Source organism: Manis javanica, chromosome 5 (genome assembly GCF_040802235.1).
Source record: "Manis javanica isolate MJ-LG chromosome 5, MJ_LKY, whole genome shotgun sequence".
Lineage (NCBI taxonomy): Eukaryota > Metazoa > Chordata > Mammalia > Pholidota > Manidae > Manis > Manis javanica.
Window position 1 is genome coordinate 37,164,536 of NC_133160.1, and position 24,459 is coordinate 37,188,994.

General features: G+C 38.7%; 1 protein-coding gene across 4 annotated transcripts in view; it reads left to right on the forward strand.

The window, feature by feature from the left end:
• BTBD3 (BTB domain containing 3) overlaps window positions 1-23,916 on the forward strand; it is a 33,428-nt gene extending 9,512 nt beyond the window's left edge. The window contains exons 2-6 of one of the 4 annotated variants that reach the window (XM_017672841.3): window positions 3,872-4,029; window positions 15,287-15,554; window positions 16,033-16,123; window positions 16,695-16,813; window positions 19,877-23,916. In XM_017672841.3, the coding sequence (XP_017528330.1) occupies window positions 3,930-4,029; window positions 15,287-15,554; window positions 16,033-16,123; window positions 16,695-16,813; window positions 19,877-20,909 (1,611 nt within the window). In that variant the 5' untranslated portion in view covers window positions 3,872-3,929 and the 3' untranslated portion in view covers window positions 20,910-23,916. Of the gene's footprint in view, window positions 1-3,871; window positions 4,030-6,385; window positions 8,155-8,222; window positions 15,555-16,032; window positions 16,124-16,694; window positions 16,814-19,876 lie in introns of those variants that run through there. The other 3 variants (XM_037022438.2, XM_017672843.3, XM_017672842.3) reach the window with 3 other exon arrangements.
• The last annotated feature ends 543 nt before the right edge of the window (window positions 23,917-24,459 follow it).

Consider the following 24,459-nt stretch of genomic DNA (forward strand, 5'->3'; position numbering starts at 1 on the left):
CCACAGTCCTACTAACACAATGCACATCCTCTGAAATCTTACAAACAGTGAAGCTGAGAAGTGTTTGGCTAATAAAAAAAAGGCTATTTTTAAATGAAAAGTTACTATGGGTATATTAAGTATTTCCTTTGTTTGGACTTCTGCAAATTTCTAACCTAAACTTTGTTTCCAGCAAACTTTTTTCTACTACTTAATATAAAGGGAAGTTTTGATACTATACAGTATCAAATACTATACTGTATAGAAATATACAGGAAGGTATTAAATTCCTGTTGGGAGAAACAGGTTCTACCTAACGTGTGTCTTAAAAATGAAGGAAAAAGTGAACAACAGATTCTCCTAAATGTTGGCAACCATTCCTACCTTGGGGAACAGCAGAGGTTTCTGCTTCTGAGTGTCTTGAGGAAATGTGATAGAGGAGAAGACATTATCAAAGAGAGATACTTGCTTCTTTCTTGCTGGTTTCTGTGAAGTTTCTAGGGATAGTTGTCAAAGTCCATTTAAATTTTTCTCGTAAGGTCTTCAAAGAAGGTGTCAGTAGATGTATCTTAAATGTTAATTACGATGTAGACTCAAACCGTCGGTGAACTTTTTGTGCTCCTGTTATACTGAAATCCATTGGTCTGCCTTGTACTTTAGGTTTTGTTCTTGGTTTTTTTTTGTACAGCTTGTCTGTTTTTTTTGTGTACAGCTTGATGAATTTTGATATGTGTATATGCTCTTGTAATTATCACCCAGATCAAGGTATGAAACATTCTGATTTTTTCCCTGTTCACCTATTTCACCCATCCTCTCATTGTTGTACTTGGAATGGACCTTTCACCTATTCACAATTCTGTAATATAATTGTGTTGTTAGAAAACATTGGTACACTGAATTATGCAAGTTTTCAAATGTTGACATGTTTCATTAATAATACCAAATTACATTTATTTAATGTCATCACAGATGTCCTCAGAAACAGTCTTTTAAGTATTGGGAAACTATCAAGCTGATGGTGATGTAATTAAGATTTCCAAATTTCTAATTTTACTTAAGGTTGAATTTTACAATTGGTAATAGTTTTCCTTGATGTGACAGGCTCCATTCATTTTTGAGAAAATGTCTGCTAAATGCCTAAGTATGAATAAGCATACTTTGTATATTTTCTCAAGTATACTGGTTTAGCTATAACACCATTGCACAAGTATTTTTTCTCAAGACAACCATTCTATTTCAGTTTCACCAGAAGTGCTTTAAGCATACGTCCCATTTTGTCACACAGAATATTAAAAGAATGTGTACACAAGGGTCAAGATTTAATAAAACCAACCAATTTTACTCTGCATGTCACAGAGATTCCCCATGAAACAGTACACTGGTTATGGCAAAGGAATGCAGTCACCAACCTGCATTCACCTGAGCTGTTGCATCACTAAGACCCCAGTTCCCTAGGTGTGGGTGGAGAGGAGTGGGAAAGGAAATATGACTTGACTGGTCCTCCAATACCCATTCCCTTTGGCTTCTCAGGGTACACTGGAGTGATCTTTGTGGCTTAGGAACCAGCATCAGTCATGAAAGAAGAGTCACAGAGCCTGGCTATGGACCACTGTTAAATTTTGGAGCCCCGGGAGAAAGCCCTCTCTCTTCTGTTTGGAGCAGGTAGCTCCTCCCAAGAGAGCTTTTGGTTATGTACCACCATTATCAGATGATATAGGGGATTTCAGAGGGCTTCAGTCACTTGTACCTACTTCAAAGACTTTCTTAACCAGTGCAGCTCAAAACTTCTTAAAATGCTTAATACTTCCAAATCATAAACAACTTTATTATAAACTTTAAACAACAGACACAAAACAATGTATTTACCTCATCCCACCTTCCAAAAAATGCACTTTTATAACCAGTTGAGCTTACTTGGAAATTCAAGCTACTATTTATTTTTTGCCAACCACAGTTCAAGCCATTACTTCATAATACTTTATTTATATTATCAACCCTGCTAATGATTTTTAAAATCATTGCTGGTGGTAAAAATTTCCTTTCATAAACACACCAGTCCTGCAAGAGACTTTCCAGCCATGGCTGGGATATTGAGCTATTATGCTATTGATAACAACCATCTCCAGTGATTATTACTCCAATATTGTAAGAAAATATATAGACAGAAGTTGAGGGATCCTTATTTGTGGGGGAAAAAAAAAATCAAATACTTGATTACTTAGCACTCCAGTTTTTAGTAAAGCATGACCTGGAGGCGCACACATACAAGCAGTGCACTTTTCTGCCGGTGCTTCTGCTCTGTGGTGATACAAAATGTGACACTGCCCATCCGGAGCGGTGTGGTTTGTTTGTGGGGTAGGAGCCAGTTTCCAGACTGTTCATATACTTAGCCCTGTACACACAAGCCTGTTTTATTACTTTGTTTGAAGGTTGGGTGTGTCTAATGTAGTGGAAATTCATCCATTCAATGTTAAGTACAGACGAAACACATTTCAAAGCTACATATAAAAGTCTCTTTAATTATCCAGTTTTTTAGATCATTCGTATGACTGCTTTCCTCCTTTCATGTGAATTGCTGAGAATTTATTATCCTTTCCAGTTCATTAAATCACTAAAATTCTCTACTGGTGTTATAAATAAATAGGCCAGACCACGAATTGAGACTAGTTGATAAAAGCAGCTTTGTCCTGATAGCTGAGTCTTGCTTCTGGTTAGCTCACACTTCTCTGAATATGTGAATATCTGTATTACATTAAATTTTAAGACTTCTAATGAAGGAAAGTCTTGCTTTAAGCACGTGTGGGGACTTGCTTTAAGTTAAGCTTTAGTATTTTCTGTTGGCCCAGCTGCAAGATGACTGCAATTTTATAAAACCACATTTGTGCTTAGACATGTTCAGGAGAGCCTCAGGACACTATTAATAGATGTCTAGGTTCTTTACCACTGTACCTCGTATAAACCTTGCATCTCAGTCTGAAAAATCATAGACCTCAGTTTCAGACCATTTTAGCCCAGGATCATTTGCACTCCACAAATGCAGTCTAGAGTTCTGGATGGACTTGGACTTGATCCTTCCAGTTACATAATTGTTACCTATTGAAAGTCAGTTGTGGGTGTGGTGGTGTTGGCTCTTTGGAGATAGGGAGATGCAGCCTTTGGAGAATGCAGCCTACCAGACAGCATAAAGCAGGATGGAATAAGAGAACATGCTGCATGGAGTCTGAACTTGCTGGGAAGCCCTCCTCATTGAAGTGTCTTTGCACTGCATTGTGAAGGCTGGATAGGCTTCTGATAGGCAGGGTTGTAGGAATGAAAGGAAGGTGAGGATGGCAGGAAGCAATGGGCTTATTCGCAATGTGGGAATAGTCTTGTTTGCAAGGTGAGTGAATGGAGCGGATGAGTCAAAGAACTCCGAGTCAAGTCACAGACCCAAAATGCATTACAAACCGTGTGGCTTCCTTGCACTGTGAAAGGTGAGACAGAATTTCTTCTCATCTTCCTGGATAGGAGCCTGATCTACAGTCCTGTTAGGCTGATAGAAGGAGAGTACTAACAGTTGAGTCGCCTCTTATTAAAGTTTTATTTTGACTTGAATGTTTTTAATCTGCTTGTTATAGCTAAGGTACACAATAAATACTATCTGCATGTTATGTGATATAGAGATTGGAGAAACCCAAATTTAAGAACATATTTCCATGAATAATCTTGACTTTCTAAGAGAGACTTATTTGAGCATTATTTTTTAAGCAGTTAAATTATTTTATTCTATACCTCTAGGCAGTTCAAGTACTGACCTACTTATATGGTAGCTGTTAATTAAAAAGAAAAAAGGATTCGCTGAACATTATTAGAATTGAATTTTTGTTTGAAATACCTTATTTTCTTCATTCAGAAACACACAATGGAGCTAAGTATAGAACCCCCTCAACTCTGATTCCAGCTACAACAGCATGAAAGATGAAAGCAAGAAGGGAGTACTTTGTCAGTGCCAAATAATTACTTTCTACAGCAAATGGAGGCAATCTCTGACTGTTCCTGATACTGATATAGGTAAGGCTATGCCAGCTTTTATAGGACAGTGTGACTTTATAGTGTGTCCTTCTCTACCATCTTCAGGAATTGTGTACTTTAAAGCTAATTAAAAGTAGCATTCAAACATATTTTTTTAATTTGGACTTAGAACAGATTTTACTTTGAGTTTTTGCCAGAAGCTGGTTTCTGTAATAACCCTCTGTCACAGGCTTCTAATTCTACTTGAATTTTTTGTCAGAAAATACATTTGTGACTCAATTTAGAAAATATGTGCCTGTTTCATTTTCATTTGGTTATCTCTACTCCAGAAAAGCTATGTTGGAAATTGAGTGGGAAGGGAACTTGTAACTTTATTTGTGTTTGTGTTTTCCCATAGCACAATTTCCCTTAGTGTAGAGCATTTCAGATCTTGTATTTGCGTAAAAAAACTACATTTCATAGTGGCTCTACATACATTGCAAAAAGGAAGGCATTTCATTAAATAGTGATTAATTGAGGCCCTTATGGATATGTTTATTATGATGGTCAAGTCACAAAATTGGTAACTGGTCTTTTTCTATGTGATTTTGCTAAAATAAGAAATGAAACTGGCTTGTTTTTGTTTTGTTTTCTGGCCTTGCCTTTACCAGACTTATCTTGTTCATTTTATAGGTAAAAAAATTTTTAATTTAATAATTTACTTCAGGTGTTTCAGGAGGTGGTAATAAGTTGAATGATAGGAAAGTGGTATCACTTCCAAACACCCTTGTGTCACTGAGGGCACGGCTCACATTTAGGTGACTTGAATATTTAGGAATCTTTGATCTTGTAGAGCTTTGTCATTACAAAAAGTTGCAGATGTTGAAGAAACTGGTCTGTGACATTTATCACAATAATTATTATTGATATAGAATATATAGTGATTTGAGGATTGTCTAGGTTTTCTTCCCATTTCATGTGCTTTTTGTAAAAGGTGAATTTCCCACATAGAGCAAGACCTTCTTTGGTTAAATATATAAGCAAAGAAGGGCTTTCGATTGTAATGATCTGATTGTGGAGATGTTTTCAGTTACTGTCTTCCTAAATCACCAGCCAAAGTTTAAAAAATCTATGAAAAACAGTTTTTTTCTTTGACTGAAACACATTATTTTCCTCTTCTGTCAACTAAAGCCAGCAACCTGGAGAAACACAGCAGTGGTTAGACAAGGCAGTTCCATTCAAGCATTTCTGACAGGATTAGTATCTCCTGTTGGGTCCTGCCTTCTCAGAAGAGACCTCTTGAGGCCTGATTTTACTTTTCTTTGGATACATTGTTTAAAAGTACTTAGAGTCATACATGTAATGAGATCATTGTAATATGATAATATTTCTTTCATAAATGAACATCTTAATATAGATTCTATATAAAAATAATTTTATATCTAAGTTTAACCTGTGTATAATGTTGAAAGTTAATAAATCACAGATTGACTATTAAAAATCTTCAGCAAATATTATGCAAAGAGTCAGGCTTCTACTAATCAGTTTTATGTACATATGTCGTTGCATGCCATGATAAAATATTAGAAATGCATCATATTAATGCTGGAACTCTTATCAGTCCTGGCAGTGGAAATTCTCGCTTTGGAATTTCCATGTAGACTTTCTACCATATCATCGATTGTCATAGTAGCAGTCTCAGGTGAGAATTCTGATTATACTTTATCAAGTGACTACTTGATGAAAGCTCAATTATTCTTAGTTCAGCCAGAATTCTGAGCATTATCTTGCCTGGTTAGGGGAGCAATTAACCAATCTAAATCCTTTCTTTCTGTTGGATTGTATATACTTTACCTGGTTTCACTGACTGTAAGGTGCCGTCAGTTGCCAGACATGCCATTATTATATGTACCAAAAAGAAAGAGGAAAAAATTCTAATAGTTGCACTCATGAGATGCCATCGGTTATAAGGTACAACCCAATTTCAGATGTTAAAGGGGAGGAGGGTCAGTCTTACAATCAATAAAATATGGCATATTTATATATACACATAAAGTTTTAGTTGAGCATTGGTCACAATCACAGTATTAAAATGTAAAGAAACTATTTTATCTTTTCTGCTGAACATGCAGATTCTTTAATCCTAGAAATCTAGAATTGGAAAAGATAAAAGAGATTATGTAATCGACACTTTTACACATGAGGAAATTTACTAGACAGTCATCTAGAGTATATAAAGATTAACCATTGATTACTTTGTTTACTCAAGTATCTTCAAGTTTACAGTACTCTTAGCAGTATATTCCTTTAAGTAGCTATCTTTAAAATACCTCCTATGATAATTTTTATATACTATTCCTTTTCAAGATCACTTAACATATAATCAAGAGTCATTTGGGATTTAGATGAGTTATTTAGTATTCTAAACAACGTACACACAGACACAGCTGTAATTAACAAATATGTTAAACACCATATGGAATTTTTCCAAAGAATCATTGTTTCTGCCTTCAAAGAATTGCCACATTATACTATTGAGTGTTTTTCCAAGTTTAAAGTAGAATTTAAGGTTAACTGGAGCTCTATGTAGTGACAAGGAAATGATTTAGTGAAACTACATTCCTCATCCTTTCAGGCAGACTGAGGTATGCTTTGCCCAAATCCTTGTCTTAGTTACTGCCCTGGGTGCTAGAATTCAAACTGGGTGCATGCTGAGAGAGGCCAAATTGAGTTGCCTCTGTAGACACTGCTGGGGGCCTGTAGACGGACTACCCACAGCTTGGGGCTCTCTGAGGAAGCAGGTATAGCAGCACTTTTGCCAACATATGGTCATATGGAAGTTTGAAGTCCATTGACAACCCAGCCTGGAGTGTAGGCTCCAGGTGTAGGTGCAGCCTCTAGGTGGGTACCTGAACATACTGTATAACACAGATCTTAATTATGTAACCTTATCTGCAAAACCCAAGCAAGATCCACAGAAATCTAGGACCTGCCTTGGTCCATGGGTAGAGCTGGAACAAGCCTACAGATGATAAAATGTCAGTAGCTATGAAGCCTGAAAGATTACAGGAGAGCAAGATTAATCTTTGGGTTTTCATATTTTGGAAGATTATATCACAAATGTTTCCTACTTTGTGTACCATTGTTACTGATAGTGAAAGCTTACCTTTGCAGTGTCAACTTTTATCCAAGTCTTTTCACAAACATGTAATCTTGCCTTCACAATACTCCTGAGAGGGATGAGGGGGGTTTAATTACCCATTTGGCGGATGAGGAGAATGAGGCCCACAAATACTAAGGACCACCAAAACTCAAGGCCACTTGTTGGCTCTTATTCTTTTCACTGTACCATGCTGCCAGTGCTTGACTCCATGTTTATTTCCAAATTTAGAAAGCATAGAGTCTGTTTTCCAGGAGCTGCTGCTATTCTTTGGGACTGTCAACATTTTCTTGCTTATCTTTTTTACCTCCCAAATCACAAGCACAACTTTTGCTCAGTATTGGAGAGAAAAATAAGCCATAAAAGAACGCTATTCCTTCTTGACTTACCAGGTTAAATTACTCTCCTCTTTTTCTCAAAATTTCTGGCAGTGATACTCATTTCTTCTGTCCACCCTACCTCGTTTAAATCTCAGTTAACGTCACAGCTGTACTGTTCAGGTGTCTATAGTAAACCAAGTACAAGTCCAGACAAAGAGTCCAGACTTAGAACAAGTTAAACAAAAGTTGCCAGCACTGTTGGTCATTGACATGGGATTTGTTGGTGTTAACCAGGAATGGCTGGTTTTTCTAACTTTCATTTTACCTGGAAAGCCTCTTCTGTTTTTGAGCAGTTTCCACATGACTGTTAGGCATGTGTGTTCCTTCCCATTACAGCTCCTCTCCATTTCTTTCCAAAAAGTCACCTTCTAGCATTCTTCCTGCACGGTGCAGAGTATATATATGCTCATGGTTTTCATGTCTGATTTTGTGCGTATTTTTCTTTTAAAGTTGATTATAAATATGAGGATAAAGCATTATATAAAGATATGAGTAATTACTGTGGAGGAAAATCACAGCGAATGGAACAGACAAAATTAGGCAAGCAGGAAATTGGCACTCCAGTCCAAACATTGCTCCACTGCTTAACTGTGGACCTTCCACAAATCTCTTAATCTTCTGGACATCTATTTACCTTATTGAAGGGTAAGTTGCATTAAAGATCTCTAGAGTCCCTTTCTGTTCCAAGCCTCATTCAAGCCCCCAAACTGAATATACAATATTGTACTAAATAAAGGGTGTCTGGCCAACCTTCCAGTAGAGAAGAGGATTGTATAGGTGAGCTTAAATTCTGTTGCTAATTTTGTTATTATTGGGAATTGAATGAAAAGAGGTAAAAGTAACTGAACTTTCTGGAAAATTACAAAAATCATCCAAAACCCACTGTTAGCAAATCTTTTAAGCTTCTTGATTAATCTTGTTCACATTGTATGCCCAATACCTGATGCAACGCATAGTCATTATGCCATATTTTGAGAATACAGATTTGCCCTGGTATCTGAGAGTAGGGTTCCTATGAAACCTTTTGTGAGTTGAAGTGAAAAAACTATTTATATGGGAAAATTTTTTAGCATTTCCAGACCCAAAAAATAACCTCTCTTAGGCTTCCTGGTACCATAGGACACATCTTGATAACGGATGCCCAAAACAAATTGAGGTAAAGCACAGATGCTCACAGACTCAATTCAAAGCTCTGGTGGCTTGATAACCGAGATGAAGAGTGTGGTTCCTGGGGAAGGAGCTCCGTGGGGCCACTCTCCCTCCTCAGGCTGCCCACTGCCTGTACAACAGCTCGCCACAAAATCAATGCTGAATGCTGTTTTCATTTTTCACCTTTTTTCATAAAAGTGAAAATACTCTTTTGATCTCTTTTGCTTAGTGAAAACAGGGGCCCATATAGGTCTTTCAAGTGAAGTGGCCTAATCCAGACTTTTGAGAAAGTGGGGGATACCTGTATGCACTTTTCTTGAAAGATTGATGGGTTTCTTGATCTATTTACTTCATTAGGGCAGATTAAGCATGTCTTCTAACAGCTTTAAAATTAAGCAGATGTAGGAACAAGTGATACACTGATAGTTAGAAACTTAAGAGGTGAAATTTGACAATAGATATCAGACTGGCATCCTTTATTACCCTTCAACCCAGAGGGTGATGTTTCTGGGTTACAGACTGAATAGATGAGGTTTTAACTATTTAATTTCAAGGGGAAAAAGAAGCCATAATTTGTATTTAATGACATAGATTATATAAATGAAAGCAGAGAATACAGTGATAGGAATATTTGTATATTCAAATCAATCTTAGATTTTCATAACATTTTATTGTGTTCTGGATCATGGATTACTCTGAAAGACAGATCACAGCTGTGGCTTCTCTTTCCAGAGAGATAAATGCACACTCAATTCTGTGTGCAATTTGAGGGTTTTATGGGCTCCATTAGGTTGATGCATCCTTGCTTCTTATCTGGTGTGGCCCTTAGTCCAAATTCTTGATAGCAAAGAACCCTGTAATGTTAAACCTTAAAAGCCCTCAGAAATAATCTAGGCCCATATTACTTAGGCTATGGTCATGAAATCAATGGAATGAATCAGGACCAACATTAAGAAAATTAAAAAAAAAAGAATAAAACAGAATGTCAGAGTATATCATGCTAAGAGTAAGTTTTGTTTTATTAACTTCCATGTGCATGTGTGTGTGTGTGTGTGTGTATGTTAGTACTGGGTCTGACTATACAATTCATTTCTTACTGTGGATTGAGGGTAGAGATTGAGAAACACTCATCTATTCTAAACGAACCTCTTCATTTTGTGGCTGAAAAAACTGAGGCCCTAAAAATCTAAAGGGTTTGTTCAGGACCCCCTCCCCGCAACACACACACTTTAATTTTTGGTGGCTGAACCAGGATTGAACCAGATTACTTGATTGCTAATTTTGCTGTGCCACAGTCTTAATGTTTTGAAACAGAATTATGAAGTAGATTATTTAAAAATATAAAGTGGTTCATCTGTTTCACACTTGCCATTTTTTAAACCTTCATTTTTCACTAATACTTAGTAATCATCCCTTAAAATAATTGACCTTTAGCTTCTTTTCCAGAGAATTAAAAAAATATTTTGTGGCCTCTCAGTTGACTGTATACATACCTGACTCCTAGAATTTAGGGCCTGATCAGAAGAATTTCAGAGCAAGACATGAAGGTGAAGTTCTATGTCTAAACCAAATTTAATTATTTTGACTTATTTCTCCAGTCACTTGACAATTAAAAGCAAAATGTGGTACCAGATGTTGATCCTGGACCATTGGGAAGATGCTGTAACATCCCTTAGTTTAATCTGTATGAGGTTTTCTTAAACTTGAATCATACAGATTACCTGGGGAGTCTTCTTAAAATGCAGATTCTGATCCAGAGTGTGGCTGAGATTCTGAGTTTCTAATAGGTTTCCAGGAGATGCTGCTGCATCTGAACCACACTTCGAGTAGCAAGGACCTCGTATTACTACCTGCCTTGTTACCATGGTATGAAAAGGCATCTCTCAAGCTTTCCATTGGCTCGATTTTATTAACATTTTCATGCTTTTCAAATTGGCTATAAAAATTAAAATGCTGTTCCTATTTTTTTTAATGGGATTACTTTTGTGGTTTAAAACAGCCATGCTCATATCTCTCTCCACATCCATGAGTAATAATGCCCCTCTTTACAGCCCTGTTCTAGGTGAGTCAGACTCAGTACTACTTCATTTAAGGAGTGCATTCCCCAAGCTTTTCCACTAAACGTAATTTTCCAAATAATTGAAACCTTTAATTTCCGAAAGAACATTACCTAAAGTATAATTTTCTTTCTTAAACTATTATGTGCACTCTTTTCCTTTATTTTAGTGGCGTAAGTGTAGTGTTTGTGGAAGCCTTTCTCATAAAGGATGTTGAAAATATTGTTAAGTCTGGGGAAAGGAAATCCTGGGACAAAATACCTCTAAAATCCAAAATCAGTCAAAGGGAGAAACAAAGTTTAAAACCTGTTTATTTCTCACAAACTGCAGTCCCAGGTCATCTTTCCTCTCTGCTCCAGCAGCAACCATGCTGGCCCTCCCCCTCACCTCTCAGGTACAGATAAGCCCTCTGTTGCCCAGGTAATCACCCATTGATATGGAGATGAACTTCTCCACCCCTGAGGAAAGATGCAAATGCACTAAAGCCATACTTCTTTCCACCTCTGAATGCCTATTGATATGCAGATATACTAAAGCCAGGCGAGATATTCTGGAAATGTTTCAATTTTACCCACAATCCACCCTTCCAGAAATCTCGCCTTACAATTTACTCGATCCCCCTCTTCTGACCAATCTAGTAACATGCAATAGCAACAGCAATAAAATCTTGATAATCCTCAAGCCAGAGGATTCAGCCTATGCAGATTAAGTAAATGTACTTTACAACACAATCTCTCACTAAGCAAAAAATGCGTTTCTACACTTGTTTACTCATTCTTAACAATCATGTTAGATTGCTCACAAAACTTTTACCAAATATTGGACAAATTCAAGCCTCTGTTTAAACGTTATTTTTTTGACAACAGCAACACAATCATAATTCTCAAGCCAGAGGATTCAGCTAGGTTCCTTCACAGCACAATCTCTCCCTAAGCACAAAAATACGTTTCTACACTTATTTACTCATTCCTAACAGTCATGCTAGATTGCTCACAAAATTTTTACCAAACATTAGACAAAGTCAAGCCTCTCTTTAAACATTATTTTCTTGACAACAGCAACACAATCATAATTCTCAAGCCAGAGGGTTCAGCTAGGTTCAAAGTCCCATGCAGATTAAGTCCAAAGCTCGTGCATTCCAGCCATCATGTGGCAGCTGCAGCCAGGGGGCACATCCAGGACACAAAGACCGTAGAACCAAATAACCATGATTGTCTGGGGCCAATTTGCTGTTATTACAGGAATACACAGAAGGCCATCTTCCAGGCCTTTCCCCAAGGTGCCAGAAGAGCCAGCCATTGCCGATCCATGTGATGAAATGTCCAGGGCCACATCCATTTTACTCCTAATTGCTGCACCCATCCTTGCAACACATGTCCAATAAAGTGGGTACCTCAATTGCTCTCAGTAACCAGCGACTGATCATAGGCTGCAGAGAGAGGCTCTAGGCCCCTCTTGGTCGTTTGCTGATCTGTACAATGTGCAGGGCACTCCTTCCGGGCTCTGTGACTTCTTCAAAGGTGAAGGCAAGCCCCACCAACAGACCCACATTGTCTTTTGCCCCACGTGCAACAAACACTGATGCAGCCATTGGGCCACATCAGAGGCAGGCTTTCCTTCTAGCCAGAGCATCTGGGCCAGTGTGTCGTCTGCTTCATCATTCCCGGGGGATGCCAAAGGCAAGTGGACAGTCACATGATATACTGTAGGTATCTGTGCCACACCACTCCATGGCCTTTGGGTACAATCTTGCACCCATCCCGCGATGGAATAGGAGGTTGTTACCTTGGTCGGAGCTGTTCCAGCGATGGGCTCTGTAGCCAGCAAGGTGTGGTACACAGCAGCCAGTTGCTTCTCTATCAAGGTGACCTGGACCTCTGCTCCTTTCCATAGTTGTGGCCAGGCTCCGGCGGGCAGCAAGAGCAGCAGCAGTGGCAGAAGCAGTAGCCTTAGGCTCAGGCCACAGGCCGGGGTAGACACAGCCAGCAGCGGTGGTGGCACCTCCACCACCACACAAGTGTGGGCACATGTCCCTCAGCACGAGCGCCGCTTCTCCCCATCATTTCTAGGGGCGGCCCTCCCTAAGGTCGCACCCATTATGACAGATTTCAGGTTCACAGGAATCCTGCCAACTATGCCAATTGTAAGTCCGGGGAAAGGAAATCCCGTGACAAAATACCTCTAAAAACCAAAATCAGTCAAAGGGAGAAATAAAGTTTAAAACCCGTTTATTTCTCACAAACTACCCACAATATGCAGAATGAATAAAAACCACAAAGCCTTCTAAGTTCTTGTGTGTACTTTTTATTCTTTTTCTTCTATTTTGTTTGTCCAGTGGCCAGTTATTAGTATGGTTGTCTGAAAGCAGCTTGTTTCCCATTCCACTCTAATTGATTACTCTCTGATCTGAAAGCCAGGTATATATGGGATAAATCCCTGTCAGAAGGACCCTCCTATCATGGGGGCTTTCTTAGGAGGGTAGTGGTCAGGATGCTGAGTAGCAATTGAACAGGAGAGAAATCCTTTGGTTTTAATCATGTCCTGAATATTCAGTCAGATAGGAACTCATTTGTTCTTTCTTCATGTTTTCATCATGTGCTTTCTGAAACTAGTTTCTAGAGCTCTCTCATTGTATTAAGTCTGTTTGAAGGCCATATTGAAGTGTGTGCTTCTGTGTGTATAGGAGCCCTGTGATGGGAACAGGGTAATTTACTAAATCAGCACTCTAGCATCCATCCAAAATGGGGGTGAATAACCTCGTGCCAAAGACCTTGGTTCTCCCACGTTCAACCTTCCTTGCAGTGACTTTGCAAACAGTTTTAGTAGTAATGATGACAATAAAGAGGCTATTCCTTGGTTTGGTGTAGTGATGTAAGGTCCCAGGGATTTAAAGTCTGATTTCTGGTGTGTTATCTTCAGTAGATGTTTTGTAATAATAACAGTCAAAGCCCTATTTGTTGTGTGCAGGGCTGTATCACGAAGGTGCATTAGGTGGGGGGTGGCAAATGGCTGCTGCACTTTCCACAAATGAGAGTAATTCAAATAGAGAGGGGAGATTAAATCTCCTCATTAGTCCCTCTTGAGAAATAAATAAGCATGTGTGGAACCTACAGCAGGTGTTTTTGTTTTTTCCTTACTCAACAAAGCTACAAATTGTTGGAGGATTCACATCTATGAAACCACATAGTAGTTTGTATTCTTCTGACTCAAAGCAGAGGGAACCTGTTTGCATTTTAACTATGCAACATCAGAACATTTATCATTTGAATAGCCTTGTTATTGGTTTTGTGTTGGAAGTTGTGGATTATATTCTTTAAAATTATGGCAAGGCTAAATGTAGCCAAAACATTTATGTTAGGTTTTGAGATCCTGAATAGGGCCCCACCTGACCTATTTTTAGTGAATTACAACCTTTAAACACTGATTACCAGATTTGTCCCATTTGAATCTAATTTTTATATCTAGAATTTATCTTATGTTTCAGTGCAGCTAAGCCTGCTGGTATAATCTTACTCTAACAGTATTTTGTGATCTGGATTCCTGTCAAATATCATTATAGGAGCTAGAAAACATTGGGAGGTAAAGTGAACAAATGACCTCATCTCTCTTGTTTTGGACTAGATTAAACTCATATTCAGAGACTGAAAAAAAAATCCTTTCCCTTTAAGCTGTAAGGAATGTGTATAGTACAGTTGTGCTATTAATAAACTCTCTTAGGTGGTAGAATGGAGGATTTACTTGAAATATTTCAAACTAAATGCTGCCATGGTAAAGATTTTACTAGAAATATAGAGTTGTAGTAATAGCCTTTGTTAATTGTTTCTGCTTGTTTAACTGGTGAAATTAAAATGTACAACTACTGAAGAAAAATCTGTGGGCACAAACTCTTCCCTTCCTGTTTTCAAATATCTCTCATAGGTTGTTTATCTTATTTCTATATACAATCATATAGTAGACAAGAGAATGCGACTGCTGTTCCTTTAATATCAGAACCGTGCACGTTACAATAGGTGTCACTGTTTTACTTGGTCCAATCATGATTGGTGACTTCAGCTATTGGCTCCAAGCTCTGGCTGTCTGACTCCATCTGCAGGGCTGTAAAACCTGCTCTCCTCCTATCCATTCAGCACACAACTTCAGCCGGTTGAACAGACTCGCACAGCTCCAGCACATCTTGCTAACCTAATTCAGAAAACAAGTGCTCCGGTTCCCTGCCTGTCATCTTCGCTCAGAGTAGCATTTTCAGGTGATCTAGGAAACTGAGTTATTCTTATGAGTGAATAAGAGACAAACAGGAATCATGATGGGGATGTATTTAACAGACCCAGTACTGGATAAAACTTAAAGCCAGTTTCTATTCAACATAGTGAAAAGGTCACCTTGCCTGGCTGAGAAAAGAAGCAAAATATCAGCTTGTTAGTTTCTGTTAACATCTTAGCTCGTGCCTGCCTCTTTCCCTTGAGGTTTGCACCAATTTGGGATATCTGTCTGCAAAGAAAGACACACAGTACTCATGGTAGATGACCAGGAAAAGAACATGAAATGTCTCACCTTCTTCTTGATGCTTCCAGAGACAGTAAAGAACAGGTCCAAGAAAAGCTCAAAGAAAGCAAATACCAGCAGCAGCAGCAACAGCGGCAAGTTGCCCCCAGTTTGTTACGAAATAATCACCTTGAAGACTAAAAAGAAGAAGAAGATGGCTGCTGACATATTCCCTCGGAAAAAGCCAGCCACCCCGGGCAGCACCGCTGTCCATCAGTACCACCAGCAGAACCTCAGTAACAACAATCTTCTCCCGGCCCCCAACTGGCAGGGTCTTTATCCTACCATCCGGGAAAGGTAAGTGCCCGGCCAGCACACTGGCTTTAAAAGTTTTCCTGTGTTGAAGTTTCTGCTTTTGCATAGTCTGTAATGTGTTTTAAAATAAATCTGTTTCCTCTTTTCCCAGAAGCTTTATTGGTATGGAAAACTGCCTTGTATCTTCCCCAAAGCAGTACAGCTGTTTTCCTCTTAGATAAAAATGTTTTTGCAGGCTGTAACATGAAGTGACAGAGTTGTGTCTGTGGGCCGTAGTAGATAGCAACCTTCTATTTATGTCCTAATGAAAAGTTTGGATAACTTTCTTTTTTTTTAACTTACTTTTTTTGTGTGCAGTGATTCCAAACACAGTCGGTTAGTTGGAATCTCTATTTGTAGCTTTATCCTGAAGTTATTAAACTGTTACTTAGCTTGGGAATCTTTTATGGGTTTTGTATGTGTGGGAGGGGGTATTAAAAATATTGGCTGCTGTGAATTAATGAATTGCCTCTGTTTATAGAAATGCGGTGATGTTCAATAATGACTTGATGGCAGATGTACATTTTGTGGTCGGGCCACCAGGTGGGACTCAGCGGTTGCCAGGACACAAAGTAAGCAACAGCTGCATTACCAGCTTAGTCCTGAGACCTACAAAGAGAGACCCTCTCCAGAAGCCTGCAACTTGGTTGGGGTGGGCAGCTTGCCAACGGCAAGCAGTGCAAGTTTCTCCCCACCACGGAGAAAGCAGGCCCCTCCAAAGAGCTTTCGCCACGCTTAATTTTTTTCTTTGTCCCCTTCTACCCTGTTTTAGAGCCCACACAAAAATGTGCCCTCTTAACTCTCCAGTCATGGGAAGTTGTTGTGACAGGTTAGGAAAGTTGTATGTTTACTCTTCTCCAGAAATCAGTTAGCTAAGCTTTTGTTCTATTTATCTGTTTTATAAAGAAGGAACTTGTACATTTATCTCTTAAAACCTTGAGCGAGTTAGCCTCGTAGAGGCTGGTTTGTGTGAACATCTATCTTAAGCTTTCATAGCAAGAGTCTGTCCTTTGGCTTTGGCAAAAGAGTGGGGTTTAGATGCTTCGCATCCACTAAACCTAATTGCTGAGTTATTTCTCTGAATTGATTTGCTAAAAACACTTTCAGTTTAGTGCATGAAATAAGATTTCCCTTTCTCCACAGTATGTTTTAGCTGTTGGAAGCTCTGTATTCCATGCAATGTTTTACGGAGAACTTGCTGAGGACAAAGATGAAATCCGTATACCAGATGTCGAGCCTGCTGCTTTTCTCGCAATGCTGAAGTAAGCGTCATTCATATGTTTGCAAAGAGTTTGTTTATGCTGTATTTGTACTCTGCTGGTTTCACAGTTAAATACAAGTTCTGTGTAACAGAAAAGGGAGACTCTGATGAAGAAAGAGGGTGCTGCTTACTCTGTAAATTTTTTTGGAGAAACATCTTAGTGGAAAGCATGTGAAATGGTGCAGCCTTTATATTCATGTCTTGGCATGGGATTTGGGGCCAAGTGGCATGTATAGTGATTTTATTTTTTAACGACTTACAATTAAAGAAAAATGACTTTCTGGTGTAATCTGTCTGGTATTATCTCAATAGAGCGTGTTCTCTCTGAAAGCATTGTCTGAAGAAGTCTTTAAAGACACAGATTAAATTTTTTGCTTCACAATTCTGGAAATTATATACCTTGTTTAGATACCACCACTTTAAGAGATTTCTAAATTTTCTAGGAGTTGTTTCCTATCAGCAAGTGTAAAACTTACTATCTCTTGAAATAATCTTATGTTTGCACACATACACACACATACCCTTAACATTAAATCAGATACCATTTCTCAAGGGGTAGGAAGCATTTGCATTTGGTAGTAGAGGAGAAATTTTTGAGAGATGAATAGCTTTCTGTGGTTCTATGTAAATTTATACAGAAAAACTTGAGAGATACAGAAATGTAAAGCTATAAGATATATTTATTAAAAAATTAGTTTTATATCTCAAGGGTCTTTTTCAGAATCTAATACAAGTTGACTAGGTAAACAGAACCTGCTTTTTTGACATGTGCTGGTGCTAGACATTGGGATAGTCTACCATGTGATTAAAATCCAATGATGATTCAATAACATTTATGTATAATACATATGTATGTGTTTTATACACACATACATATATATTTGTTAAAACCTAATTCTAGCACACCAAGTATATCAGTTCAGGGTTCCTGCTACTGTAGAGATTTTGGTTCCCTGGAATAAATATAAGGTATGTTGAAAAACATTATTCACTGGGTCAAGTTGGACAGTAATATCCCACAAGTGGATAAATGTTGCTATATATTATCTGCTGTCAACTAAAAAATAAGTAACATGGTTAGTTCTAGAACTTAAAAGTATTCAATTCTCTATTTGTATTACAATTTTGAAATCTAATAGCTGCTGACTAGAACTTTCACAGTGAGAGAGGAAATTAAAGGCAAGTGAGCCTATGAAGTACCAAAAGGTAAACTAATCCAGCACTTTAAACCAACCAACAAATTTGTGACCTTTGTAATCCTTTAGAGATCTATGTACAGAAACCAATTTTACCTACAAGGGTTTTCGTGTTTGTTTCTGTCTTTTGCCAGTCAAGTCAGCTTTGTATATTTGATATTATCTGTTGCAGAGGAGAATGCTAACACTCGTATTGCATTCATTTTGACTTCACTGCATTTGAATAGAGTATGTTGTCATTACAGATACATACACAAGTAGGAAAATAGAATCACAAAGAGTTATATTTCGCCTAAGTCATTTGATTCATCGTTGGGCAACCATCTTTCTTATAAATGTATTGCCTAGAATATATCTTGATAACAGCTTTTAAATATTGTACATGCAGTTCACATAAAGTCGTAAGAGTCAGAATGTAGTAAGGTGCCATTTGCTGCCATGCCATCATTGATCCATACCACATTGTCGCCAGGGATAGTGGAGGCCAGGTTTTCCTCACTCCTGCATTGTGAAAAGTATTCCTGGAAAGGGGGCTGTCAAGAAAAAGGGAAGACTGCTCACTTGACAGTTGCAGGTAAGAGCTACAAAGTGCTGACCATGCTCTAGAGTCCTCCGCAGTCCTGGTTCTCTGGTCAGAGCATCACTAAGCTGCAAGTGTTTTACCTATGTGGTAGATGGCTTGTCCTGTCAGAGAAGAGGATGGGCTTCCTGAGAGCAGACATGTGGGCTCCATCTGTGATCAGAGACATTTTTCTTACTGCCGTCTCCTGGTGTTTTTTTACTTTCTTAAAGATGCCATTGCTAATTTCTTGTGATGTGTGTTTCATTAAGTTGCAATGTAATAACTAAAGGGAAATTTCACAGCAAGTAAACATGTTAGCTAGAAAAATTTAAAAATTAAGCATTACCAGTATGTATTTTTCACCCGTATGTAGTTCTCACTGACTCTTAGTCAACTTGAGCAATCAGAAAGCAGCAGATGATTTCCTCTTCTACATACCATTTTGAGAGACTGCCACAGTCCCCACAAAACAACTCAGAAGTGTTCTATCTCTTGACATAGGTATATTTAACAGAAGAACAGAAATAGTGCATGTTTAAGCTTTCTTACTTTGTCTTTTAATTAAATATATCTAGAGATCATATTTTCTTCAATTCTGAAGGTCAAAGGCATGTATGGGGGAGAGGAAAGAGTTTATAGAGTTTTAGTGAAAAAGCTAGAGACAGAGACTGCATTGGCTTCTATGTAAAGGTAATTGGAAGATAGCACTGAAGCCCATATTTGATAATCCATTGAATGTGGAACTACTTAAAAAATCTCAGGATTTAATTTTTGTTTAGGAAAAATCCAAGTCATACTTGGTTAGAATCATCAAGATGCAGTCATTGCTTATTACATTGTAGCATTAGAGAGATGCTTCTTGCTGAATGTACAGAAAAATTTTAAGTGTATAAAAATTTTTTAAGTATATAGATAGCCCCAATAACATAGATTATTCCTTGATGTAATAGAATTTTGCTTTTTTTTTTCCTTAACGGAAACTATATCTGATAATGTACTTCTTCCTCAGTTACTGTGTCTTTGTCTTTTTGTTTGTTTGTTTGAGAAGACATTGAATGAAGCTTCTAAAGTAGAGGCTGGAATGCTAACACAAGGTTAAATGTCTTGATACAAATGTACCTAACGAGTTGAAATATTAATCATTTATGAGCCTATTTCAGATGTTTCTTTAATCCCTAATCATTTTTGTAACAATTGTCACATAAGATGATTTTCTTGGCACTAACTTGACAGTGGTTGCATCTTTCCTTGCTGGACATGTTCATTTTGTGAACATTCCGCTCACATGCTGTGCGCTTTTTTTCAGATATATCTACTGTGATGAGATTGACTTGGCTGCTGACACAGTGTTGGCCACTCTTTATGCTGCCAAAAAGTATATCGTCCCTCACCTCGCCAGAGCCTGTGTGAATTTCCTGGAGACCAGCCTGAGCGCCAAGAATGCCTGTGTGCTCCTCTCCCAGAGCTGCCTGTTTGAGGAGCCAGACCTGACCCAGAGATGCTGGGAGGTGATCGATGCCCAGGCCGAGTTAGCCCTCAAGTCTGAGGGATTCTGTGATATTGACTTCCAGACACTAGAAAGTATCCTCCGCAGGGAAACTCTGAATGCCAAAGAAATTGTGGTTTTTGAGGCAGCTCTCAACTGGGCTGAAGTAGAATGCCAACGGCAAGACCTAGCTCTGAGCATTGAAAATAAGCGCAAGGTCCTTGGGAAGGCGCTTTACTTGATCCGCATACCTACAATGGCCCTGGATGATTTTGCAAATGGTGCTGCTCAGTCTGGAGTTTTAACTCTCAATGAGACCAACGACATCTTCCTCTGGTACACTGCATCCAAAAAGCCCGAGCTGCAGTTTGTGAGTAAAGCCCGCAAGGGCCTTATCCCCCAGCGCTGTCACCGTTTCCAGTCGTGTGCCTATCGGAGCAACCAGTGGCGCTATCGGGGCCGTTGTGACAGCATCCAGTTTGCAGTTGATAAGAGAGTGTTCATAGCTGGTTTTGGGCTATACGGCTCCAGCTGTGGCTCTGCAGAGTACAGCGCCAAGATCGAACTCAAGCGGCAGGGCGTTGTCCTGGGGCAGAACTTGAGCAAGTACTTCTCGGATGGCTCCAGCAGCACCTTCCCTGTGTGGTTTGAGTACCCAGTGCAGATCGAGCCAGACACCTTCTACACAGCGAGCGTGATACTGGATGGCAATGAACTCAGCTACTTTGGACAGGAAGGCATGACGGAAGTTCAGTGTGGCAAAGTGACTGTCCAGTTTCAGTGTTCCTCAGACAGCACCAATGGCACTGGGGTGCAGGGAGGGCAGATCCCCGAACTCATATTCTATGCCTAAAAGTGATGCCCGAGGCAGTGTGAGCTCTGAGTGTACATCTGGTTCCTACTTGCTTGATGCTTAGCTCATCTGCAGATATGTGATCAGTGCAGATAATTTGTTATGAATGAAACTATAGGCAGTTTCTCATTTTTTTCAAGCTTTTAATTATGTACAGGCAGAAATGCAGCATTTAGCTTTTAACTATATGCTTAAAAAGAGCCAAGTTCTTATTCAGGCTTTGTGGTTTTAGAGCCACATCCATATACCTGGGGAGAACTTGTGCCCTTTTCCAGCTGCCCCAGCCACCTCGCAGTTTTGTCCCTCTTAAGAAAATTTTTGGATCACCTTGAATTCCCTTTAGGGCTTTATTTTGACAAATAGAAATAAATAGTCTAAAATAATGACAAGAGTTATTTTTAAACAGAACCCCTCTACCCCCCCAGAAAAAAAGTAACAGATAAACCTCAGTGTACAATTTTGAAAGAAACTTTGCTTTGTAATAAGTAATAATTGAGAAGGTAAACAGTCATGTTGAATTCTTATTTTATTTCCTTTTAAATATTTTATTTCTGGGCATTGCTTTTTCTTAAATCCTAAATTCCTAAGATTGTTAAATATTAAACACTGCAAAGTGTCAATGTAATACAGGAAAGTAGGAAATTGGGTGTTTGTTTAGGCCATAAATTCTACTACAAGCAGATTTATATTCTTTTAGTTTAGAAGACAAAATATTACAGTATACACACATCTCTTAGAAGGAGCTAAATTATAAAATCTTTTCAACACTTCTCTTAGAAGGAGCTAAATTATAAAATCTTTTCATTAGAAAAAAGTTGTAGGCCTACTTAAGCTAAAACAGTCTAAAAAGGAAACCTAAAGAAGTCCTACAGTACAGTTAATTGATGGCACAGTAGAACACAGTTTGAGAAACTCAAACTCTTTTCTTCCCCACTTAGCTTCTGATCTCCACCATTTGCTTGTTTTCAAAAGTTGTACTGTAGAGAATTCCTATTCCCTTTTTCCCATGAAAAGAGGACCAAACAATTCTCTAGATAAATGGAATAATAATTAGTTTTGTAGCACTACACTTTAATGTAAAAAGATGCTTTTATTCACTGATTTTCTTTTTTTAATCTGAAATATACTCTACTGATCTACTTGGACCACATACTATCTTAGTTAATTATGTCTATTCCTAGACTGCTAGAATCTGGCCTCTGGCCATCTTAAAGTGCCAATATATGCCTGTGGGGTTTTTAAACATGGTCTGGAGCAATACACTTGATGATACGTAGTATTCTCTGCATCAGCATGACATCCAGCTCTTACTTGTCCATGGATAACGTCAAAGGAGGGAAAAGCTCACCCAAGAAGTCTCCTTCCGTGATGGCTTGTGAGGTCAGTGCCCTGATCTGGTGATGTCCGACATGTTCACTTCCAGCTGAAGTATCCATGTGTTTCCGGGCAACTCTTCTGCTCAGTGTGATCCTGAGATGGCTCCCCGCCACCCAGAGTGTGGCCCTTGGCCGCCTCCTTCTCCTGCTCTGCAAGCCCTAAGGCAGGCTTGCCTGGAGCCAGGGGTTAGTCCTGGGGTGGCTATGTATGCGTGGGTGACCTGCCCGTGCAAGTGCATTTGCCAACTCAGGAATTGTCTCCTCCCTGCCTGGCCGCACAAGGTGGGACAGAAGCAGTCCCCCTGCTGGCCCCAGCAAGGCCCCAGTAAGTGACTGCCCTTGACTTCCTGTGCTTCTGGGTCACTTCTTCCCCTGTAGAATGGGCTCATTGCTTTTGGCCGGCTTCCCTGATGGAGGAGAATACTGGATGATGGAAATGTTCTAATCAGCCTTGCCATTACTTAGCGTCTGTTAGCATAGATGACCAGAAGCTGTTATCGTGATTATATATAGATGAGCACTCATAGAACAACTTTTCAAAATTATCTAACAATTATTTCTTACTAGGGAGATGACAGTCATTTTGGCAAAGCATCTATGAAATGAAGGTACATTTCCAATTTTAAAAATAATTCTACAAAGGATTTTGTTTTTTTAAAAGTATGCTTAAACATTTCAGTAACTCATAGCTACTATGCACATTGGTAGACTCTCCACATGATTAAGAGGCACTCATTTTTAAGCCAGAGGAGAAGAAACTTAATTGAGCACTGATTTCATCATATCAGTTTGTTGGTGTGGGTATGATAACCTTAGAGTGAAGATTTCATTCAGTACCACTCACATCCCGTGCTCCTGTTAGCTGCCCTCCATGTGGAGGGAGCCATGGGGTGAAAGCCAGGCCATATGAGATGCTGTGCACTGGGTGTAGATGAGCCTAATTTTATGTTAGTTACTATTACTCCAAAAAAAGACACATGCACTATCTGATGGACTGGTGCCAAGAGCTGTGAGTTAAATTTGAAAATTGTATTTAGAATAAGAAATTGTATTTTTTAAATCCCATTCTACCTTCTACATTTTCAACAACATGGAAGGAAGGCTAATGTGCTTGCTTTATTTTATTTTATAATCTCCAATTTTGTAGCTTTTAAACCTAGCAACCATTGTTCTGACAAGGCAGGCAAGGTTAGTGTATAAACACAACTTTATTAAACAGAATACTCTGTAGATGCTTCTCCCAATGTCTCTGGCAGTCTTTGTCATTGTTCTTCCCAGGGATAAAGGATAACTAGGCTAGCAGTTCTAATGTAACATTCTTTAAGCATATCTTAATATAGTATTTAAGTAAATGATCTAATTTCTACATAATTATTGCACTGAACTGTCTTTTTTGTTTCCTAAGGTGTTTAAATAAGCTCAGCTAATTCAAGACACTAGCCACATGTGCATCATAGTGCTTGAATTTAGCAGCTTACAGCATTATTTATGAAGGAAAAAAATATAAATATGAAGTACCTCATGTTGAATGTTATTGTACTGTATTTTTAATGTAACAGTGCAGATCATGTTAGACACATGAATGTGTATAATCATGTTAAATGCAAATAAAAATAAAACTGGTTCATAGATTTGTTTTCCTTAGCATGTTTGTAGGTCCCTTGAAATAGTAAAAAATGGATTCTGGCATTTTTGGTGCCACTGCATTTTACAACGGTGGTTTGGCAGGAGCATTTGTTAGCTGAGTATTCAGATGTCTTTGATCCCTAAAGAAGTAAAAATTTAAGGCAAAAGCATAAAAGAACAATGAATATATTAATCAATTGCATTGTTCAAAGCCTAACTGTCTTGCTAATGGGTTTCAGCCTGGGCAAATTCGCTATGGATTCAGTGTGACCAAAGAATTTGACCACAAAACGCTCTTTGGGGTGAAAGGGTCTTACAAAACTGCCGTCCAGCCCATCTCTCCCTCCTGCTCCAACAGCAACCACACTGACTCTCCCCCTCACCTCTCAGGTACCATAAGCCCTCTGTTGCCCAAGTAATTTACCCATTGATACGGAGATGAAAGATGCAAATGCACTAAAGCGTACTTCTTTACACCTCTGAGCACCTGTTGATATGCAGATGTACCAAAGCCAGGCAAGCTATTCTGGAAATACTACAATTTTACC